General features: G+C 47.0%; 1 protein-coding gene across 1 annotated transcript; it reads left to right on the forward strand.

The window, feature by feature from the left end:
- The first annotated feature begins 14,127 nt into the window (after positions 1–14,127).
- LOC103637431 (transcription factor RAX2) lies at positions 14,128–15,604 on the forward strand. Its single transcript, XM_008659629.3, has 3 exons — positions 14,128–14,311; positions 14,551–14,680; positions 14,764–15,604. Exons 1-3 carry the CDS (start codon positions 14,176–14,178, stop codon positions 15,368–15,370), a joined length of 873 nt encoding a protein of 290 aa, XP_008657851.1. The 5' UTR covers positions 14,128–14,175; the 3' UTR covers positions 15,371–15,604.
- Positions 15,605–21,111: the final 5,507 nt, after the last annotated feature.

Genomic DNA, 21,111 nt, shown 5'->3' on the forward strand with positions numbered 1-21,111 from the left:
ATCGCCCATGCCGGTGCACCGGACATCAAACAGTACATGTCCGGTGTGCACCGGACACCCAGGCGGGCCCACAAGTCAGAAGCTCCAACGGCTAGAATCCAACGGCAGTGATGACGTGGCAGGGGCACCGGACTGTCCGGTGTGCACCGGACTGTCCGGTGCGCCATCGAGCAGACGCCTCCAGCCAACGGTCACTTTTGGTGGTTGGGGCTATAAATACCCCAACCACCCCACATTCATGGTGAACCAAGTTTTCCACTTCTCAACTACTACAAGAGCTCTAGGCATTCAATTCTAGACACATTCAAAGAGATCAAATCCTCTCCAATTCCACACAAAACCCTAGTGACTAGAGAGAGTGATTTGCCGTGTTCATTTGAGCTCTTGCGCTTGGATTGCTTCTTTTCTTTCTCACTTGTTCTTGTGATCGAAACTCCATTGTAATCAAGGCAAGAGGCACCAATTGTGTGGTGGCCCTTGCGGGGAAGTTTTGTTCCCGGCTTTGATTAGAGAAGAGAAGCTCACTCGGTCCGAGGGACCGTTTGAGAGAGGGAAGGGTTGAAAGAGACCCGGCCTTTGTGGCCTCCTCAACGGGGAGTAGGTTTGCAAGAACCGAACCTCGGTAAAACAAATCTCCGTGTCTATCTTGCTTATTCGCTTGGGATTTGTTTTTGTGCCCTCTCTCGCGGACTCGTTTATATTTCTAACGCTAACCCGGCTTGTAGTTGTGTTTATATTTATAAATTTCAGTTTCGCCCTATTCACCCCCCCTCTAGGCGACTATCAGAAGTCCCGCGGCCTTCGTGTTCGTCCCGCGCCCAGGTCAGGTGCGCTTGCAGTAGGGGGGTTACAAGCGTCCACGCGGGTGAGGGAAGCGAGCGGCCCCAAGAGAGCGCCTGTCCCGTCCTCGGTCCCGCGCGGCCAACCTTCTCTAAGAAGGCCCTGGTCCTCCCTTTTATAGTCGTAAGGAGAGGATCCAGGTGTACAATGGGGGGTGTAGCAGAGTGCTACGTGTCTAGCGGAGGGAGAGCTAGCGCCCTAGGTACATGCCAATGTGGCAGCCGGAGAGATCTGGGCACCCTGCTGGCGTGATGTCGTGGCTGTCGGAGGTGCGGCGGAGCCTAGCGGAGGGACAGCTGTTGGAGCGGTCGAGTCCCTGCTGACGTCGTCCTGCTTCCGTAAGAGAGCTGGGGGCCGCCGTCGTCATAGAGCTTGTGGAGCGCCTGATAGTCGCCTAGAGGGGGGGTGAATAGGGCGAAACTGAAATTTACAAATATAAACACAACTACAAGCCGGGTTAGCGTTAGAAATATAAACGAGTCCGCGAGAGAGGGTGCAAAACAAATCGCAAGCAAATAAGGAGTGTGACACGCGGATTTGTTTTACCGAGGTTCGGTTCTTGCAAACCTACTCCCCGTTGAGGAGGCCACAAAGGCCGGGTCTCTTTCAACCCTTCCCTCTCTCAAACGGTCCCTCGGACCGAGTGAGCTTCTCTTCTCAAATCACTTGGGAATCAAACTTCCCGCAAGGGCCACCACACAATTGGTGCCTCTTGCCTCAATTACAAGTGAGTGTTTGATCACAAGAAAGAATCAAGAAAGAAGGAAGCAATCCAAGCGCAAGAGCTCGAAAGAACACAAGCAAATCTCTCTCTCTAGTCACTAGGGCGTTGTGTGGAATATGGAGAGGATTTGATCTCTTTGGTGTGTCTAGAATTGAATGCTAGAGCTCTTGTAGTAGTTGGGAAGTAGAAAACTTGGATGCAATGAATGGTGGGGTGGTTGGGGTATTTATAGCCCCAACCACCAAAAGTGGCCGTTGGGAGGCTGTCTGCTCGATGGCGCACCGGACAGTCTGGTGCACACCGGACAGTCCGGTGCCCCCTGCCACGTCATCACTGCCGTTGGATTCTGACCGTTGGAGCTTCCGACATGTGGGCCCGCCTGGGTGTCCGGTGCACACCGGACAGGTACTGTTTGCTGTCCGGTGTGCCAGCATGGGCTCGCCTGACATCTGTGCGCGCTGCGCGCGCATTTATTGCGCCGCAGAGAGCCGTTGGCGCGGAGTTAGCCGTTGCTCCGGAGTCGCACCGGACAGTCCGGTGCACACCGGACAGTCCGGTGAATTATAGTGGACGAGCCGTTGGCTTTTCCCGAAGCTGGCGAGTTCCTGAGGACGACCACCCATGGCGCACCGGACACTGTCCGGTGTACACCGGACAGTCCGGTGAATTATAGCCGAGTCGCCTCTGGAAATTCCCGAAGGTGGCGAGATTGAGTCTGAGTCCCCCTGGTGCACCGGACATGTCCGGTGGCACACCGGACAGTCCGGTGCGCCAGACCAGGGGTGCCTTCGGTTGCCCCTTTGCTCCTTTGTTGAATCCAAAACTTGGTCTTTTTATTGGCTGAGTGTGAACCTTTTACACCTGTATACTCTATACACTTGGGCAAACTAGTTAGTCCAAAGATTTGTGTTGGGCAATTCAACCACCAAAATTATATAGGAACTAGGTGTAAGCCTAATTCCCTTTCAATCTCCCCCTTTTTGGTGATTGATGCCAACACAAACCAAAGCAAATATAGAAGTGCATAATTGAACTAGTTTGCATAATTTGAGTGTAAAGGTTGCTTGGAATTGAGCCAATATTAATACTCACAAGATATGCATGGATTGTTTCTTTCTTATTTAACATTTTGGACCACGTTTGCACCACATGTTTTGTTTTTGCAAATTCTTTTGTAAGTCCATTTCAAAAATCTTTTGCAAATAGTCAAAGGTAAATGAATAAGAGTTTGCAAAGCATTTTCAAGATTTGAAATTTTACTCCCCCTGTTTCAAATGCTTTTTCTTTGACTAAACAAAAACTCCCCCTAAAGGAGATCCACCTCTTAGTGTTCAAGAGGGTTTTGACATATATTTTTGAAAAGCTAATTTTCTTTTCCTTTTGAACACAATAGGATACCAATTGAAAAATACTTTTTTGGAAAGCACTAAGTTTTTTGAAATTGGTGGTGGTGCGGTCCTTTTGCTTTGGGCTCATACTCTCTCCCCCTTTGGCATGAATCGCCAAAAACGGAATTATTAGAGCCCTCGAAGTGCTATCTTCCTCTTTGGGCATAAATAAATGAGTTAAGATTATACCAAAGGCGAAGTCCGGTCCTTTATCTTTGGGCTCTTACTCTCTCCCAAAGACGAAGTCCTTTTCTTTGATGCTCATTTCTCCCCCAAAGAATAGAGAGTTGCTTGGAGTGATGGCGAAGTATGAGTTGCAGAGTGGAAGCCCTTGTCTTCGCCGAAGACTCCAATTTCCTTTCAATACACCTATGACTTGGTTTGAAATACACTTGAAAAACACATTAGTCATAGCATATGAAAGAGATATGATCAAAGGTACATTTATGAGCTATGTGTGCGAGCTAGCAAAAGAAATTTCTAGAATCAAGAATATTGAGCTCATGCCTAAGTTTGGTAAAAGTTTGTTCGTCAAAAGGCTTGGTAAAGATATCGGCTAATTGATCTTTAGTGTTAATGTATGAAATCTCGATATCCCCCTTTTGTTGGTGGTCCCTAAGAAAATGATACCGAATGGCTATGTGTTTAGTGCGGCTATGCTCGATAGGATTGTCGGCCATTTTGATTGCACTCTCATTATCACATAGCAAAGGAACTTTGGTTAATTTGTAACCGTAGTCCCGCAGGGTTTGCCTCATCCAAAGTAATTGCGCGCAACAATGGCCTGCGGCAATATACTCGGCTTCGGCGGTAGAAAGAGCGACCGAATTTTGCTTCTTTGAAGCCCATGACACCAAGGATCTTCCCAAGAACTGGCAAGTCCCCGATGTGCTCTTCCTGTTAATCTTACACCCCGCCCAGTCGGCATCCGAATAACCAATTAAATCAAATGTGGATCCCCGAGGGTACCAAAGCCCAAACTTAGGTGTATAAGACAAATATCTCAAGATTCGTTTTACGACCGTAAGGTGGGATTCCTTAGGGTCGGATTGGAACCTTGCACACATGCAAACGGAAAGCATAATGTCCGGTCGAGATGCACATAAATAAAGCAATGAACCAATCATCGACCGGTATACCTTTTGATCCACGGACTTACCTCCCGTGTCGAGGTCGAGATGCCCATTGGTTCCCATGGGTGTCTTGATGGGCTTGGCATCCTTCATTCCAAACTTGCTTAGAATGTCTTGAGTATACTTTGTTTGGCTAATGAAAGTGCCCTCTTGGAGTTGCTTGACTTGAAATCCTAAGAAGTATTTCAACTCCCCCATCATCGACATCTCAAATTTCTTTGTCATGATCCTACTAAATTCTTCACATGTAGATTCGTTAGTAGACCCAAATATAATATCATCAACATAAATTTGGCATACAAACAACTCATTGTCAAGGGTTTTAGTGAATAAAGTAGGATCGGCTTTGCCGACTTTGAAGCCATTTGCAATAAGGAAATCTCTAAGGCATTCATACCATGCTCTTGGGGCTTGCTTGAGCCCATAAAGCGCCTTAGAGAGCCTATAAACATGGTCAGGGTACTCACTGTCTTCAAAGCCGGGAGGTTGCTCAACATAAACCTCTTCCTTGATTGGTCTGTTGAGGAAGGCACTTTTCACGTCCATTTGATAAAGCTTAAAGCCATGGTAAGTAGCATAGGCTAATAATATGCGAATTGACTCAAGCCTAGCTACGGGTGCATAGGTTTCACCGAAATCCAAACCTTCGACTTGGGAGTATCCTTTGGCCACAAGTCGAGCTTTGTTCCTTGTCACCACACCATGCTCATCTTGCTTGTTGCGGAAGACCCATTTGGTTCCTACAACATTTTGGTTAGGACGTGGAACCAAATGCCATACCTCATTTCTAGTGAAGTTGTTGAGCTCCTCTTGCATCGCCACCACCCAATCCGAATCTTGGAGAGCTTCCTCTACCCTGTGTGGCTCAATAGAGGAAACAAAAGAGTAATGTTCACAAAAATGAGCAACCCGAGATCTAGTAGTTACCCCCTTATGAATGTCGCCGAGGATGGTGTCGACGGGGTGATCTCGTTGGATTGCTTGGTGGACTCTTGGGTGTGGCGGCCTTGGTTCTTCCTCATCCTCCTTTTCTTGATCAATTGCATCTCCCCCTTGATCATTGCCATCATCTTGAGGTGGCTCATCTTCTTGGTTTTGCCCTTCATCAACTTGAGCTTCATCCTCATTTTGAGTTGGTGGAGATGCTTGCATGGAGGAGGACGGTTGATCTTGTGCACTTGGAGGCTCTTCGGATTCCCTAGGACACACATCCCCAATGGACATGTTCCTTAGCGCGATGCACGGAGCCTCTTCATTACCTATTTCATCAAGATCAACTTGCTCTACTTGAGAGCCGTTAGTTTCATCAAACACAACGTCACATGAGACTTCAACTAGTCCAGTGGACTTGTTAAAGACCCTATATGCCCTTGTGTTTGAGTCATAACCAAGTAAAAAGCCTTCTACAGTTTTAGGAGCAAATTTAGATTTTCTACCTCTTTTAACAAGAATAAAGCATTTGCTACCAAAAACTCTAAAGTATGAAATGTTGGGCTTTTTACCGGTTAGGAGTTCATAGGATGTCTTCTTGAGGATTCGGTGAAGATATAACCGATTGATGGCGTAGCAGGCGGTGTTGACCGCTTCGGCCCAAAACCGGTCCGGTGTCTTGTACTCATCAAGCATGGTTCTTGCCATGTCCAATAGAGTTCGATTCTTCCTCTCCACTACACCATTTTGTTGAGGTGTGTAGGGAGAAGAGAACTCATGCTTGATGCCCTCCTCCTCAAGGAAGCCTTCAATTTGAGAGTTCTTGAACTCCGTCCCGTTGTCGCTTCTTATTTTCTTGATCCTTAAGCCGAACTCATTTTGAGCCCGTCTCAAGAACCCCTTTAAAGTCTCTTGGGTTTGAGATTTTTCCTGTAAAAAGAATACCCAAGTGAAGCGAGAATAATCATCCACTATTACAAGACAATACTTACTCCCGCCGATGCTTATGTAAGCAATCGGGCCGAATAGATCCATGTGGAGCAGCTCAAGCGGCTTGTCGGTCGTCATGATGTTCTTGTGTGGATGATGGACTCCAACTTGCTTCCCCGCCTGGCATGCGCTACAAATCCTGTCTTTCTCAAAATGAACGTTTGTTAATCCTAAAATGTGCTCTCCCTTTAGAAGCTTATGAAGATTCTTCATCCCAACATGGGCTAGTCGGCGGTGCCAGAGCCAACCCATGTTAGTCTTAGCAATTAAGCATGTGTCGAGCTCAGCTCTATCAAAATCTACTAAGTATAGCTGACCCTCTAACACACCCTTAAATGCTATTGAATCATCACTTCTTCTAAAGACAGTGACACCTACATCAGTAAAAAGACAGTTGTAGCCCATATGACATAATTGGGAAACAGAAAGCAAGTTGTAATCTAAAGAATCTACAAGAAAAACATTGGAAATAGAATGGTCAGGAGATATAGCAATTTTACCCAATCCTTTGACCAAACCTTGATTTCCATCCCCGAATGTGATAGCTCGTTGGGGATCTTGGTTTTTCTCATATGAGGAGAACATCTTCTTCTCCCCTGTCATGTGGTTTGTGCACCCGCTGTCGAGTATCCAACTTGAGCCCCCGGATGCATAAACCTACAAAACAAATTTAGTTCTTGACTTTAGGTACCCAAACTGTTTTGGGTCCTTTGGCATTAGAAACAAGAACTTTGGGTACCCAAACACAAGTCTTTGATCCCTTGTGTTTGCCCCCAACAAATTTGGCAACTACCTTGCTGGATTTGCTCGTAAGTACATAAGAAGCATCAAAAGTTTTAAATGAAATAGCATGATCATTTGATGCAATAGGAGTTTTCTTTCTAGGCAACTTGGCACGGGTTGGTTGCCTAGAGCTAGATGTCTCACCCTTATACATAAAAGCATGATTAGGGCCAGAGTGAGACTTCCTAGAATGAATTTTCCTAATTTTGCTCTCGGGATAACCGGCAGGGTACAAAATGTAGCCCTCGTTATCCTGAGGCATGGGAGCCTTGCCCTTAACAAAGTTAGACAAGTTCTTAGGAGGGGCATTAAGTTTGACATTGTCTCCCTTTTGGAAGCCAATGCCATCCTTGATGCCAGGGCGTCTCCCATTATAGAGCATACTTCTAGCAAATTTAAATTTTTCATTTTCTAAGTTATGCTCGGCAATTTTAGCATCTAGTTTTGCTATGTGATCATTTTGTTGTTTAATTAACGACATGTGATCATGAATAGCATTAACATCAATATCTCTACATCTAGTACAAATAGATACATGCTCAACAATAGATGTAGAGGGTTTGCAAGAATTAAGTTCAACAATCTTAGCATGAAGAATATCATTTTTATCTCTAAGATTGGAAATGGTAGCATTGCAAACATCTAGTTCTTTAGCCTTAGCAATTAAATTTTCATTTTCTACTCTAAGGCTAGCAAGAGAAATGTTTAATTCTTCAATCCTAGCAACCAAATCATTATTATCTCTAGGATTGGGAATTGAAACATTACAAACATGTGAATCAACCTTAGCATTTAATCTAGCATTTTCATGTCTAAGGTTGTCAATCATCTCACGGCAAGTGCTTAGCTCACTAGATAATTTTTCACATTTCTCAATTTCTAGAGCATAAGCCTTTTTAACCTTAACATGTTTCTTGTTTTCTTTAATTAGACAATCCTCTTGGGAATCCAAAAGATCATCCTTTTCATGAATAGCACTGACTAATTCATTTAATTTTTCCTTTTGAGCTATGTTAAGGTTGGCAAAAAGGGAACGCAAACTATCATCCTCATCACTAGCATTATCATCACTAGAAGATTCATATTTAGTGGAGGAGTTAGATTTAACCTTTTTCTTTTTGCCGTCCTTTGCCATAAGGCACTTGTGGCCGACGTTGGGGAAGAGGAGTCCCTTGGTGACGGCGATGTTGGCGGCGTCCTCGTCGTCGGAGGAGTCGCTTGAGCTTTCGTCGGAGTCCCACTCCCGACAAACATGTGCATCACCGCCCTTCTTCTTGTAGTACCTCTTCTTCTCCTTTCTCCTCCCCTTCTTGTCGTCACCTCGGTCACTGTCACTAGATATAGGACATTTAGCAATAAAATGACCGGGCTTACCACACTTGTAGCAAACCTTCTTGGAGCGGGACTTGTAGTCCTTCCCCTTCCTTTGCTTGAGGATTTGGCGGAAGCTCTTGATGACGAGCGCCATTTCCTCATTGTCGAGCTTGGAGGCGTCTATTGGTTGTCGACTTGGTGTAGACTCCTCCTTCTTTTCCTCCGTTGCCTTGAATGCAACGGGTTGAGCCTCGGATGTGGTGGCATCATCAAGCTCGTTGATTTTCCTTGAGCCTTCGATCATGCACTCAAAACTCACAAAATTCCCGATAACTTCCTCGGGGGTCATTTTAGTATATCTAGGATTACCACGGATTAATTGAACTTGAGTAGGGTTAAGGAAAATAAGAGATCTTAGAATAACCTTAACCATCTCGTGGTCATCCCACTTTGCGCTCCCGAGGTTGCGCACTTGATTCACCAAGGTCTTGAGCCGGTTGTACATGTGTTGTGGCTCCTCCCCTTTGCGAAGCCGGAACCGACCGAGCTCCCCCTCGATTGTTTCCCGCTTGGTGATTTTGGTGAGCTCGTCTCCCTCGTGCGCGGTTTTGAGCACATCCCAAATCTCCTTGGCGTTCTTCAACCCTTGTACTTTGTTATACTCCTCCCTACTTAGAGAGGCGAGGAGTATTGTTGTTGCTTGAGAGTTGAAGTGCTCGATTTGGGCCACCTCATCCTCATCATAGTTCTCATCCCCTACCGATGGTACCTGTACACCAAACTCAACAACATCCCATATACTTTTGTGGAGCGAGGTTAGATGAAATCGCATTAAATCGCTCCACCTAGCATAATCTTCACCATCAAAAGTTGGTGGTTTGCCTAATGGGACGGAAAGTAAAGGTGTATGTTTGGAAATGCGAGGGTAGTGTAGGGGGATCTTACTATACTTCTTGCGCTCTTGGCGCTTAGAAGTGACGGAGGGCGCATCGGAGTCGGAGGTCGATGTTGATGAAGTGTCGGTCTCGTAGTAGACCACTTTCCTCATCCTCTTGTGCTTGTCGCCTTTCCGATGCGGCTTGTGGGAAGAAGATTTTTCCTTCTTCTCTTTGTGGTGAGAAGAGGAAGACTTTTTCTCCTTCCGTTTGGAGGAGTCCTTCTTCTTCTCCTTCCTCTTGGTGCGGGACTCTTCCGATGAAGTGCTCCCGTGGCTTGTAGTGGGCTTTTCGCCGGTCTCCATCTCCTTCTTGGCGTGATCTCCCGACATCACTTCGAGCGGTTAGGCTCTAATGAAGCACCGGGCTCCGATACCAATTGATAGTCGCCTAGAGGGGGGGTGAATAGGGCGAAACTGAAATTTACAAATATAAACACAACTACAAGCCGGGTTAGCGTTAGAAATATAAACGAGTCCGCGAGAGAGGGTGCAAAACAAATCGCAAGCAAATAAGGAGTGTGACACGCGGATTTGTTTTACCGAGGTTCGGTTCTTGCAAACCTACTCCCCGTTGAGGAGGCCACAAAGGCCGGGTCTCTTTCAACCCTTCCCTCTCTCAAACGGTCCCTCGGACCGAGTGAGCTTCTCTTCTCAAATCACTTGGGAATCAAACTTCCTGCAAGGGCCACCACACAATTGGTGCCTCTTGCCTCAATTACAAGTGAGTGTTTGATCACAAGAAAGAATCAAGAAAGAAGGAAGCAATCCAAGCGCAAGAGCTCGAAAGAACACAAGCAAATCTCTCTCTCTAGTCACTAGGGCGTTGTGTGGAATATGGAGAGGATTTGATCTCTTTGGTGTGTCTAGAATTGAATGCTAGAGCTCTTGTAGTAGTTGGGAAGTAGAAAACTTGGATGCAATGAATGGTGGGGTGGTTGGGGTATTTATAGCCCCAACCACCAAAAGTGGCCGTTGGGAGGCTGTCTGCTCGATGGCGCACCGGACAGTCCGGTGCACACCGGACAGTCCGGTGCCCCCTGCCACGTCATCACTGCCGTTGGATTCTGACCGTTGGAGCTTCCGACATGTGGGCCCGCCTGGGTGTCCGGTGCACACCGGACAGGTACTGTTTGCTGTCCGGTGTGCCAGCATGGGCTCGCCTGACATCTGTGCGCGCTGCGCGCGCATTTATTGCGCCGCAGAGAGCCGTTGGCGCGGAGTTAGCCGTTGCTCCGGAGTCGCACCGGACAGTCCGGTGCACACCGGACAGTCCGGTGCACACCGGACAGTCCGGTGAATTATAGTGGACGAGCCGTTGGCTTTTCCCGAAGCTGGCGAGTTCCTGAGGACGACCACCCATGGCGCACCGGACACTGTCCGGTGTACACCGGACAGTCCGGTGAATTATAGCCGAGTCGCCTCTGGAAATTCCCGAAGGTGGCGAGATTGAGTCTGAGTCCCCCTGGTGCACCGGACATGTCCGGTGGCACACCGGACAGTCCGGTGCGCCAGACCAGGGGTGCCTTCGGTTGCCCCTTTGCTCCTTTGTTGAATCCAAAACTTGGTCTTTTTATTGGCTGAGTGTGAACCTTTTACACCTGTATACTCTATACACTTGGGCAAACTAGTTAGTCCAAAGATTTGTGTTGGGCAATTCAACCACCAAAATTATATAGGAACTAGGTGTAAGCCTAATTCCCTTTCAGCGCCATCATTGCCCCTCCGGCGGAGCTGGCCGGATGGGACGCCGGTCTTGTTCTCCGTGACCCGAGTCGATTCGGGGTAGGATGATGATGACGCTTCCTGTTGACGTGGCGGTCTGTGCCCTAGGCAGGGCGACGTGGGGGTTCCTCCGAAGCCGAGGTTGAGTCTGCCTTCCGTTGCCGTGGCCGAGCCCGAGCCATGGGGTCGGGCGAGGCGGAAGTCGTTCGGCCGAGGCCAGGGCGGAGTCCGAGCCCTGGGGTCGGGCGAGGCGGAGTTTCGTCGTCTTCCGGGTCTTAGCCCGAGTCCGAGCCCTGGGGTCGGGCGGAGCGGAGTTCGCCGTCTTCCGGGTCTTAGCCCGAGTCCGAGCCCTGGGGTCGGGCGGAGCGGAGTTCGCCGTCTTCCGGGTCTTAGCCCGAGTCCTAGCCCTGGGGTCGGGCGGACGGGTCTTAGCCCGAGTCCTAGCCCTGGGGTCGGGCGGAGCGGAGTTCGCCGTCTTCCGGGTCTTAGCCCGAGTCCGAGCCCTGGGGTCGGGCGGAGCGGAGTTCGCCGTCTTCCGGGTCTTAGCCCGAGTCCGAGCCCTGGGGTCGGGCGGAGCGGAGTTCGCCGTCTTCCGGGTCTTAGCCCGAGTCCGAGCCCTGGGGTCGGGCGGAGCGGAGTTCGCCGTCTTCCGGGTCTTAGCCCGAGTCCGAGCCCTGGGGTCGGGCGGGGCGGAGTTCGCCGTGGCGCCTTTGGCAAGGCCTGACTGCCTGTCAGACTCACTCTGTCGAGTGGCACTGCAGTCGGAGTGGCGCAGGCGGCGCTGTCCTTCTGTCAGACTGGCCAGTGGAGCGGTGGAGTGACGGCGGTCACTTCGGCTCTGCCGGGGGCGCGTGTCAGGATAAAGGTGTCAGGCCACCTTTGCGTTAAATGCCCATGCAATTTGGTCAGTCGGTGCGGCGATTTAGTCAAGGTTGCTTCTGAGCGAAGCCAAGGCCTCGGGCGAGCCGGTGATGTGTCCGCCATAAAAAGGGGGCCTCGGGCGAGACGGAAGTCTCTCGAGGTCGGCTGCCCTTGGCCGAGGCTAGGCTCGGGTGAAGCGTGATCGAGTCACTCGTGTGGACTGATCCCTGACTTAATCGTACCCATCAGGCATTTGCAGCTTTATGCTGATGGGGGTTACCAGCTGAGAATTAGGCGTCTTGAGGGTACCCCTAATTATGGTCCCCGACACGAGGGGAAATCGGTATACATTTTGAAACTTTGAAATCACCTTGAGGTGTAGTCGTTTTAGCCTAGACACTGTCGGTTATTTTTAAAACAAGCTATATCCATTCAATTCTAAATGAAGGCCGGAATCGTGTAATTTCGTTATGTCATTACTGAACTCTGTCTTCTTTACCGAGTGTCTGAGGTCTTTTTGTACTCGGCAAAAAACAATCGACAAATATTTTATCGGCAAAGAGTTATTTGCTGAGTCTTTTTTACGGGCACTCAACAAATACTTTGCCGAGTATAAAAAAACACTCGGCAAAAAATTATTTACCGAGTCTTTTTTACAGAACTCAACAAATACTTTGTCGAGTATAAAAAAACACTCGGCAAACAAAATTACTCGGCAAAAAGAGAAGCTCTTTGCCAAGTGTTATTTTTTACCGAGCGTTTATGTTTGGCACTCAGCAAAAAGAAAAGCTCTTTACAATGTTTTCTTTTACCTAGCGTTTTATTTTTGACACTCGATAAAGAGTTTATTGTCAAGTGTCTGAAAAAAAAATTTAGCAAATTACTTGACACTCGACAAAGACTTGTTTTTCGGTAGTGTGTACATGTGTTCCAGACCTCTGACGGGAAGATAAGCAAGGACCGTACGACCATGTCAACGATATGTATGCAAGTCCTGCACGTAGTATAGATTCATCCGTACATTGAATGATGATGGCCGGTACATACTGGAGAAACTTGTCCGTCTCACTGCCACTTATCCGAAAAGCCGATTCAATTTAACGAGTCAAGCGGTTGTTTCTACGAGTGGACAGACTGCATTATTCAGGATCAGATCAAAATTCCTCGCAGTTTGTTGGGCCGTACATATCAGCGTCGGCTACATAGCAAATAGGTTCAATTAGTTTGAGAAGTACGTACTATACTGAAAAATATATACAGAGAGCATGTTTGAGTATCTTGATGGTCGTCAGATCACTCACAGAAGCAAAGGGCTAGCTTGTGGACATTGTTGTCGATTTGACCAAGCGCACTTCTTGTATATACGTAGCTTTCAGTTTCAGCCGTATGTATAATGTATTTATGTTTACTCAATGGATGTGAGAAGATAGCTAGATGGCCGGCCGGTGCCGGGGGTACCTAGCAGGACGGTCCACACAGAGGCGTGCGTTTCATGCCTGTTAAACATCCTGCAGGGCAATACTTCTTCAAATTAAGCCACAAAATAATAATGCACAACACGACAATTCAGTACTACTACTGTAGCTGCTTGGCAGTCGAACTTTTCTCGTGGTTTTCTTGACATTTTTTTTTTGACTGTGGAAACAAGAGTTCCGACTTTTCGCATCACATGCGTACAACCATTACATGTCAAATATTGCTTTAATGAACAGTAACCAAATAAAACTAACTCGACGAAACCAAATAACATGGCTATGGAAAACACTAGGCACACTCAAATCTTGCATTTGATCGTCATCCATGAAACGCAAAGATTTCCATCGCCACCACTTCTAGAGCTTGACACACATCGAGAATTTGTTGATGTACATCCTCCTTTTGTAGGAGTCTACAGAACCTGAACCAGTGGATACCTCTGAAGATGACCTGCACAATTGATGGTATTGGTTTTTGATTAAATGTCACCTCATTTCGAGTAAGCCAAATAGACCAAAATAAAGCTGATATTCCAGTAAATAGTAACTTTTTGTATACTATACTACAATTACTTGCCCAAGACCCGATAATCTCAATTTCGTGTTTTTCTTGACATATAAGGACTAGTTTGAGAATCTCAATTTTTTAAGAAATTTCTATTTTCCCAAAGAAAATTAGTTTATTTTCTTATAGGAAAATGTCCTTAGGAAATTGAGGTTCCCAAACTAATTAACGTAGATGCCGTCGACGATTGGAGACTCGGACGGTGACAGCTTGGCCTGTTTGTTTGCTGTCTAATTTGTCATACTTTAACTAACTTAGTTCTTTATTTTGGACGGCTAGTCTTAGTAAAGTGTGACATAGTGCACGCTTGGTCAACTTGTTCGGAGCGCGCTAGCTCGTTGGCGGCTTGGAGAGGCGACCAAACATATCCAGTAATCCCGCTCCCTGCTCCCCTCCCATCAGCATTCTGTCGCCCGCCTCCGTCCCTATACACCCTATAAATAGCTCGCGCCGGCCGGCAGTGCAGGTCACGACAGGACGACGTACGAGAGGGCGCGCGCCGATCGAGGCGATATGGGGCGGTCGCCGTGCTGCGACAAGACGAGGGTGAAGCGGGGCCCGTGGTCTCAGGAGGAGGACGCCGTCCTCAGGAGCTTCGTCCAGAGGTTCGGCAATGCCGGCAACTGGATCGCCCTGCCGCAGAGAGCAGGTAATTAATACGTACGTAGCTCTACTACAGAAACTAGCTATTATTAGCTTTGTTGCTTTCCGCGTGAACAACGCAAACTGCAGACATCAGTGGGGTTGGTTGGTGGTCAAAGGCTTCGGTTTTTATTTGGTCTGTGTGGGTTTTCTATAAGCGCTGCGGTTTACGTAGACGCAAGCAAAAGCTTACGTACGATGAGGTTTTGCACTGTTAACTATCGTCTCGTACGTCATCACACACAGGGCTGAAGCGGTGCGGTAAGAGCTGCCGCCTTCGCTGGCTCAACTACCTCCGCCCGGAGCTCCGGCACGGCGGCTTCACCGACGAGGAAGACAGACTCATCCTCTCCCTCTACGGCGAGATCGGAAGCAAGTACGCAACCGAACAAATTCTTACGGGAGCGCCGGGCTAAGTGGCTAACGCTAAACTCAGACCCTGCATGCATGAGCCATCAGGTGGTCGGTGATGGCGTCCAGGCTCCCCGGACGGACGGACAACGACGTCAAGAACTACTGGAACACCAAGCTCAAGAAGCGGTACTTGGCGTCGTCCTCCACGTCCACGACACAAGGAAGGTCGCCGCCGCCGCCGTCACCACCACCAGCTCCTGCTCCTCCTAGCGGCGACAACAGTAGCAACGCCGCCGCTGCCGCCGACATCCACCATACCCACCAAGACGAAAAACCCTGTCTTCCGCCGACACCTCCAGCCCTCACCGAGTTCGATACAACCTTCGCCGACGACACGCTGCTCTTCAAGTCCGAGCAGCTGTACGCCGAGCTCGTGGGCCTCATCGGGAAGCAATCGTCGTCCACTGGCGACAGGGACGAAGCGTCGACGCCATCGTCGTCCTCGTCTGCAGCCCGACCCCGACGGTTAGCAGCTCAGGTAGCTGCACTTTGTGGCCCGTGGACGGTGGACGTGCGTGACACAGCAGCACTGCTGTCCGAGCCCACCACCGCCCTGCTCGACGCTTACGGTGCTGCTGACGACGCGTTCGGGCCGGCTCTGTCCGCCTGCTCCTTCCAAGACCTGCTGGCCTCGTCTTACGTCGATTTATAAAGTTGTCTTAAGTCGGGACTTTATTCAAGTCCAATCGAGTTCATACAAAAAAGGCGCCAAAATTTATGACATCAAACTAGTATCTTTTGATATATCTAAACTGGTCGCAGATATTTGTACTTTTAACATTAGGTGCTCTGCATATAAAACTCCCTAATTCCCTCCATCGACTCAGCACATGGCCACATGTATAAATGTTCTCTGGAGTAAACCGTATCTCGGGATAATCCAAACAGTTTCAGGAAAATACTCACTCAATGGACAAGTCACTCTACCTATCACATTCGGTACTGAACGCAATTCTATGACAGAGTGTGTCAAGTTTGAGGTAGCCGACTTCGACTCTTCGGACTACCAGCCATCACAAGTTTACGACGGCCCCCTACTACCCGCACTTACTTTTGGGAAAAAAATTGTTTACATACCGGATGTAAAGAATTCCTTTTACAGCCCCTCACATATACTAACTGCTGGTCCATAAAAATAGAAGAAAAACAAATTACTAAAGAGTTATTTTGTAAATTTTGATCTGTGTTTGTGGGTCTCTGAGTGGTCAATGTAAGAGTCTGAAGATAACGTTTACATCCGGTATATACTCAATGATGTTCTAAATATAGCTCATACGACGTGGCGGCCGTAACAAATTTTATTTTCAATATATATAGAGAGAGGGGAACCTAAACGAAGCTCATTTCTCACACCTTTGAGCTCGTTTTACCCACCGTACTCCTTGTATTCCAGCTCTCAAAAGTGTCATGCTTTCAACGAGTTCCGAGTTCCGACTCAAATAAGATGATTGAGGGAGAAATTACCCTCGTTTTGTAAGAAGAACTCGCTGAGAAGATCCAAATGCACGAAGCACTCGCTGATTACCCTCATTTAATTATTATGTAATTTTTATTTTTTTTTTAATATTATGTAACTTTTATTTTTAGTTGCATGTACTTTACGAGTGATTTTATTTTAATAAAAATATTTGATTACATTATTTTATATGTTTTTTCAGTAGAGGTATAAAATGGTTACCCTGGAGGAGAGAAGCAACGTGGCGTATGATGAGGCTGTTGACTGATGATAAGTTCTGACTAGAGCATAACCGACGTGGACTAGGTGATCATGAATCGAGTAAGTAATACCACTCGAACCAGCCAAAGGAAGCATGCAAAGAAGAGATGGAGCAGCCTAATGCAAGAAACCTGCCGACGTTTGACGCTCCCCTCTTTCATGGGGAAAAAATTATAAGTCATGAACCAACACGTTTACAAGACGAGCTAGATGGCGTCCAATCATAACAATGCTGAAATCATTTCCTCTAATCTGCTCGCAGCGTATAGCCCACGTAGCTACTCGGTCCGGCTGTTCAACCTATAAGATGGCCAAACGGACGGCCCGGTCCGGCACGGCACGGCACCAGGCACAGCACGGTTAGGGCACGACCCGTTTAACACGGTTAGTAAAGGCACGACCCGTTTAACACGGTTAGTAAACGTGACGTGCCGGCCCGACACTAGTGCCTGAACCTAGGCCCAGGCACGGCACTAAGGGTCCTTAGTCGTGCCGTGCTAGCATGGCAGGCACGATCAGCCTGTAGTGCCAGGGCCGGCCCGAGCACTACAAAGGAAATCACACAATCCAATTACATATGCATTCACAAAACACAGTTAAACATACTAAAATAGCTAATATTGAGCTGTTTAGTGCAATGGTTGTCTCATTAAAAACCTATCTAGGTAAAAACTCACCCTTGTGAGAAACCCTAGATAGGAAAAAAGAGTACAACCCACAGCTCATTTAGTGTTCTTACATATCACAGAGTCACAGACATTGTTTACAGTGTACAGTTTAGTTACAGGCACATCAGCTGAAATATGATCAAACTAGCTACATAAGATCAGTCTTCGACATGTGGTTGTGGATCAGTAGGTGTCTGAGATTGAGATGCATGAGAGGACCCTGGAGTGTCAACTGGAACTTGTTCATCATCAAGATATAGATCAGAGAATGAGTCTTCAAGTTCTTTGTTCTCAACAGTGTGTTGGGTCCTTGCATTCCCTTCCTCCCAGTCCTTGATGCAGGTCAGCATCTCGACCATCTCCGAGGTCAGTCGACGTCGACGCTCCTCGATAATCCTGCCAGTGAGACTGAAAGCACTTTCTGATGAAATGGTAGAGACAGGCACAGTTAGTACATCCTTAGCCAACATAGAAAGAGATGGGTAGGTCAGCTTGTGATCCTACCACCACGTCAACAGATTAAAGTCATCATCATACTTCTGGACAGTATCACTATCCAAATATGCTGATAACTCAGAACCAGCCCCAAGAGATGCACAATTGCTTGCTGCTTGCAGCAAAGCACTAGTTGAAGTGTGTTAGAGAGAGAAGCAGATGAAGTGGGGTTGGAAGAAGAACCTGTTCCACCAATTGGGGTTGAAAACAAATCATCATCATCACCATATATCATACCCCAGTTAGTCCTTTTCTTACCAGTCCTTGTTGTTTGTGAGGGTCTAACTGAGGGCACTGCACCAAACTTAGCTTCATACTTGTTAAATACCTCAGTTAATTGTGCTCTTACAAGAGTTAAATAACCAGAGTAATCATGGTGTGTGACACCAGCTAAAATAGATAGAACTCTATTGAAGCCCCTCAATTTAGCTCTAGGATCAAGAATGAATGCAAATGAATAGAGAAGTGGAATATCCCTCCAGTACTTAAGGAACTTAGTTTGCATAGGAAACAACAGTTCCAAGCAATCTATCATGTTCATATGAATTTAGATGTTTAGCAATCTGAATTATATGATTCATCATCAATGAAGATGTTGGATAGTAGACACTAGATAGAACAAAGGTTGAGTCATAAAATAGTTCAAGGAATACCAGAATTTTTTCAGCAACATACCAGTGATCATCAGACAAAAGCAAAGGTTCACCTACAGCTCTAGGGTAGTGAGTTTGAATGAACACATCAAATGTGTTCCTGTAAGGCAGTAGATGCTTAAGCATAAGGTAAGTGGAGTTCCACCTTACCTCCATATCCAATCCAAACTTACGAGGACGTGTATTCATAGCAATACAATATGATTTGTATAAAGCAATGCGTTGATTAGAAGAGTTCAAAAATGATATAGCAGTTCTAAATGATTCTAGATAAGGTTGAATCCTTTTTAAACCAGACTTAACAATCAAATTCAAAATATGACATGCACACCTTTGATGCAAACAAACATCCCCAACATAACCATTAAGTAGAGGAGTAAGTCTAACCATAACAGAGGTATTAGCAGAAGCATTGTCCAGGGTTACAGAAAAGGTTTTATCATTAAGACCATATTCTTTTAACACCTCAAATATTCTCTCAGATATGTTTTCACCACTATGTGAGCCATCAATTAGCCTTAGTCCTATTATCCTTTTTTCCAATTCCCATGCAGAATTAACATAATGTACAACAACACTCAAGTAATCCTCTTTAGCATTCCCAGACCATATATCAGATGTCACAGCAACAGAAGAAACAGAATTTTTAAATGTGTTAACAAGCTTAGCACGTGAATCATTGTAATACTTTTTAATGTCTTTAGTGGTTGCTTGCCTAGAGACAGCAGAAAATCTAGGATTATGAGCCTTTTTAATGTACTCTTCAAAAGAAGATGATTCAGCCAAGCAAATAGGTAGATCAAGCCTACATATCAAACGACACATCTCAAACCTAGCAACATCAGCATTGTACTCCCACAATCTAGCACTACAATCAGGATTAAACTGGAGCAGGGACTGGACAAAGGCATTTCTGCCATGCTTCAGTTTGCATGCATTTCTATGGCGATTAAGATGGCCAGTGCCACCAGTTGATTTAGCAGACAAAACACACTTGCAAACTTTGCACTTAGCCTGACACCTTACCCTCACACCATCAACAACCTTATATATCTTGTCAAAATCATTCCAAACATCAGATGTGGAGGCTCTATTTCTTACCCGAGAACTTGTAGGTGTGTCTGTACCCCTAGCCTCTTCCACGGTAGGGTCAGGATCTATATTGATGGGCTCCATTGAAGGAACTGCAGCCTCACTGCCGCCAGTTTGTGCAGGCACGGTGTCGTCGTCGGCCATCAAGCACAGATCGAAGCCAGAGCACCAGATCGGCCCCTCACGGCTACAATCACAGAACAAGAAGGCAATATACTAGATTAGGGTTCGAACACAGGTCACAACTAACAAGAACAGATCACACAAACAAGCATCAGATTAATAACTTACCAAAGCTGGAGCACCAGATCGGTCCCTCACAGCTACAACCTCCAATCACAGAGCAAGGAACTAGAATAGATTAGGGTTCATCGGTTTGACCAGAGATCCAGAGGCGACAAACACAAATCAAAAGCACAAGCAAAAGATTAGCAACTTACCAAAGCCAGACCAGAGCACCAGATCGGTCCCTCACGGCTCCAATCACATAACAAGCAGGCAGTATAATAGATTAGGGTTCGAACACAGCTCACAGATCACAAGCACAGATCACAAGCATCAGATTAATAACTTACCAAAGGTCCAAAGCCGGAGCACCAGATCGGTCCCTCACGGATCCAACCTTCAATCACAGAACAAGGCGGTATAATAGATTAGGGTTCGTCGGTTTGAACAAGATCCAGAGGCGACAACACAAAGTAGAAGCACAAGCAAACCTCAAATGATTAGCAACTTACCAAAGCCGGACCGGAGCACCAGATCGATCCCTCATGGCTCCAACCTTCAATTCGGGTAGGGTTAAAGCATGGTTAGGGTTCGTCACAGAACAATCACAGAACAGTCCACAGATCTAGACGCGAAAAACACAAATCAGAAGCACAAGCACGTGATTAGCAACTTACCAAAGACGGAGCACCAGATCCAACCCCGACGACACGATGATTAGGGTTAAAGCACGGTTAGGGTTAGTGGGTTACGCACCGACGCAGCGTTACAGGGAGAGGGAGTCGTAGAGGATTAACGCAACCGAAGTTGGAGGGGAGAGAGACCAGAAGAAGAACAAAAGTTTGATATCAGAGCACCAAACTTAGGGTTTCGAACTAGATCCAGAGGCGACACAAGCAAGAGAGCACCACCTAAACAGAGGATTGTGTTACCAGCAGAGACGCCGGAGAGGGAGAGGACCAGATAAGGCGGCGGAGAGGCGGTGAGGCCGTGAGGGAGAGGATGGAGGCGTTGCTTTCCAAATCGCCGGAGGTCGCCAGGAGTCGCGGAGCGTTCGAGAGAGAGTGAGTGAGCTGTGAGAGTGAGAGAGAGATTGACGCGGCGAGTGAGCTGTGGGTCCGCGGGAGGAGGGGGGTATGTGTTATTAGGAGTCGTGCCTAACCGTGCCTAAACCCTAATCGTGTCGTGCCCGTGCTGGCCCATCGTGCCCCATACTCGGCCCAAGCACGGCACTAGAGGTCGGACCGTACCAGCACGGGCCCGCCATCGGTCGTGTCGTGTCGTGCTTGGGCCGAGTATGGGGCACGGTGGGCCAGCTTCACTCTCACGCGGGAGAGTGAAGCGGTCTTAAACACAATACATGCTGACTCAAAAGTTTTAACCATACAATACATAAGTCTTAAACACAAAAGTGTTTTAATGCAAATTGTTTAAATTACATGTTGTTTAAAATCAATCTTATATAAAGTGTTTGGTTTAAAAAATGACTACTATCAATAAGTAATAAAATGATCATGCTAATATTAATTATTTACTTTTGAAC

The sequence above is a fragment of the Zea mays genome, chromosome 8, assembly GCF_902167145.1.
Source record: "Zea mays cultivar B73 chromosome 8, Zm-B73-REFERENCE-NAM-5.0, whole genome shotgun sequence".
Taxonomy (NCBI): Eukaryota; Viridiplantae; Streptophyta; class Magnoliopsida; order Poales; family Poaceae; genus Zea; species Zea mays.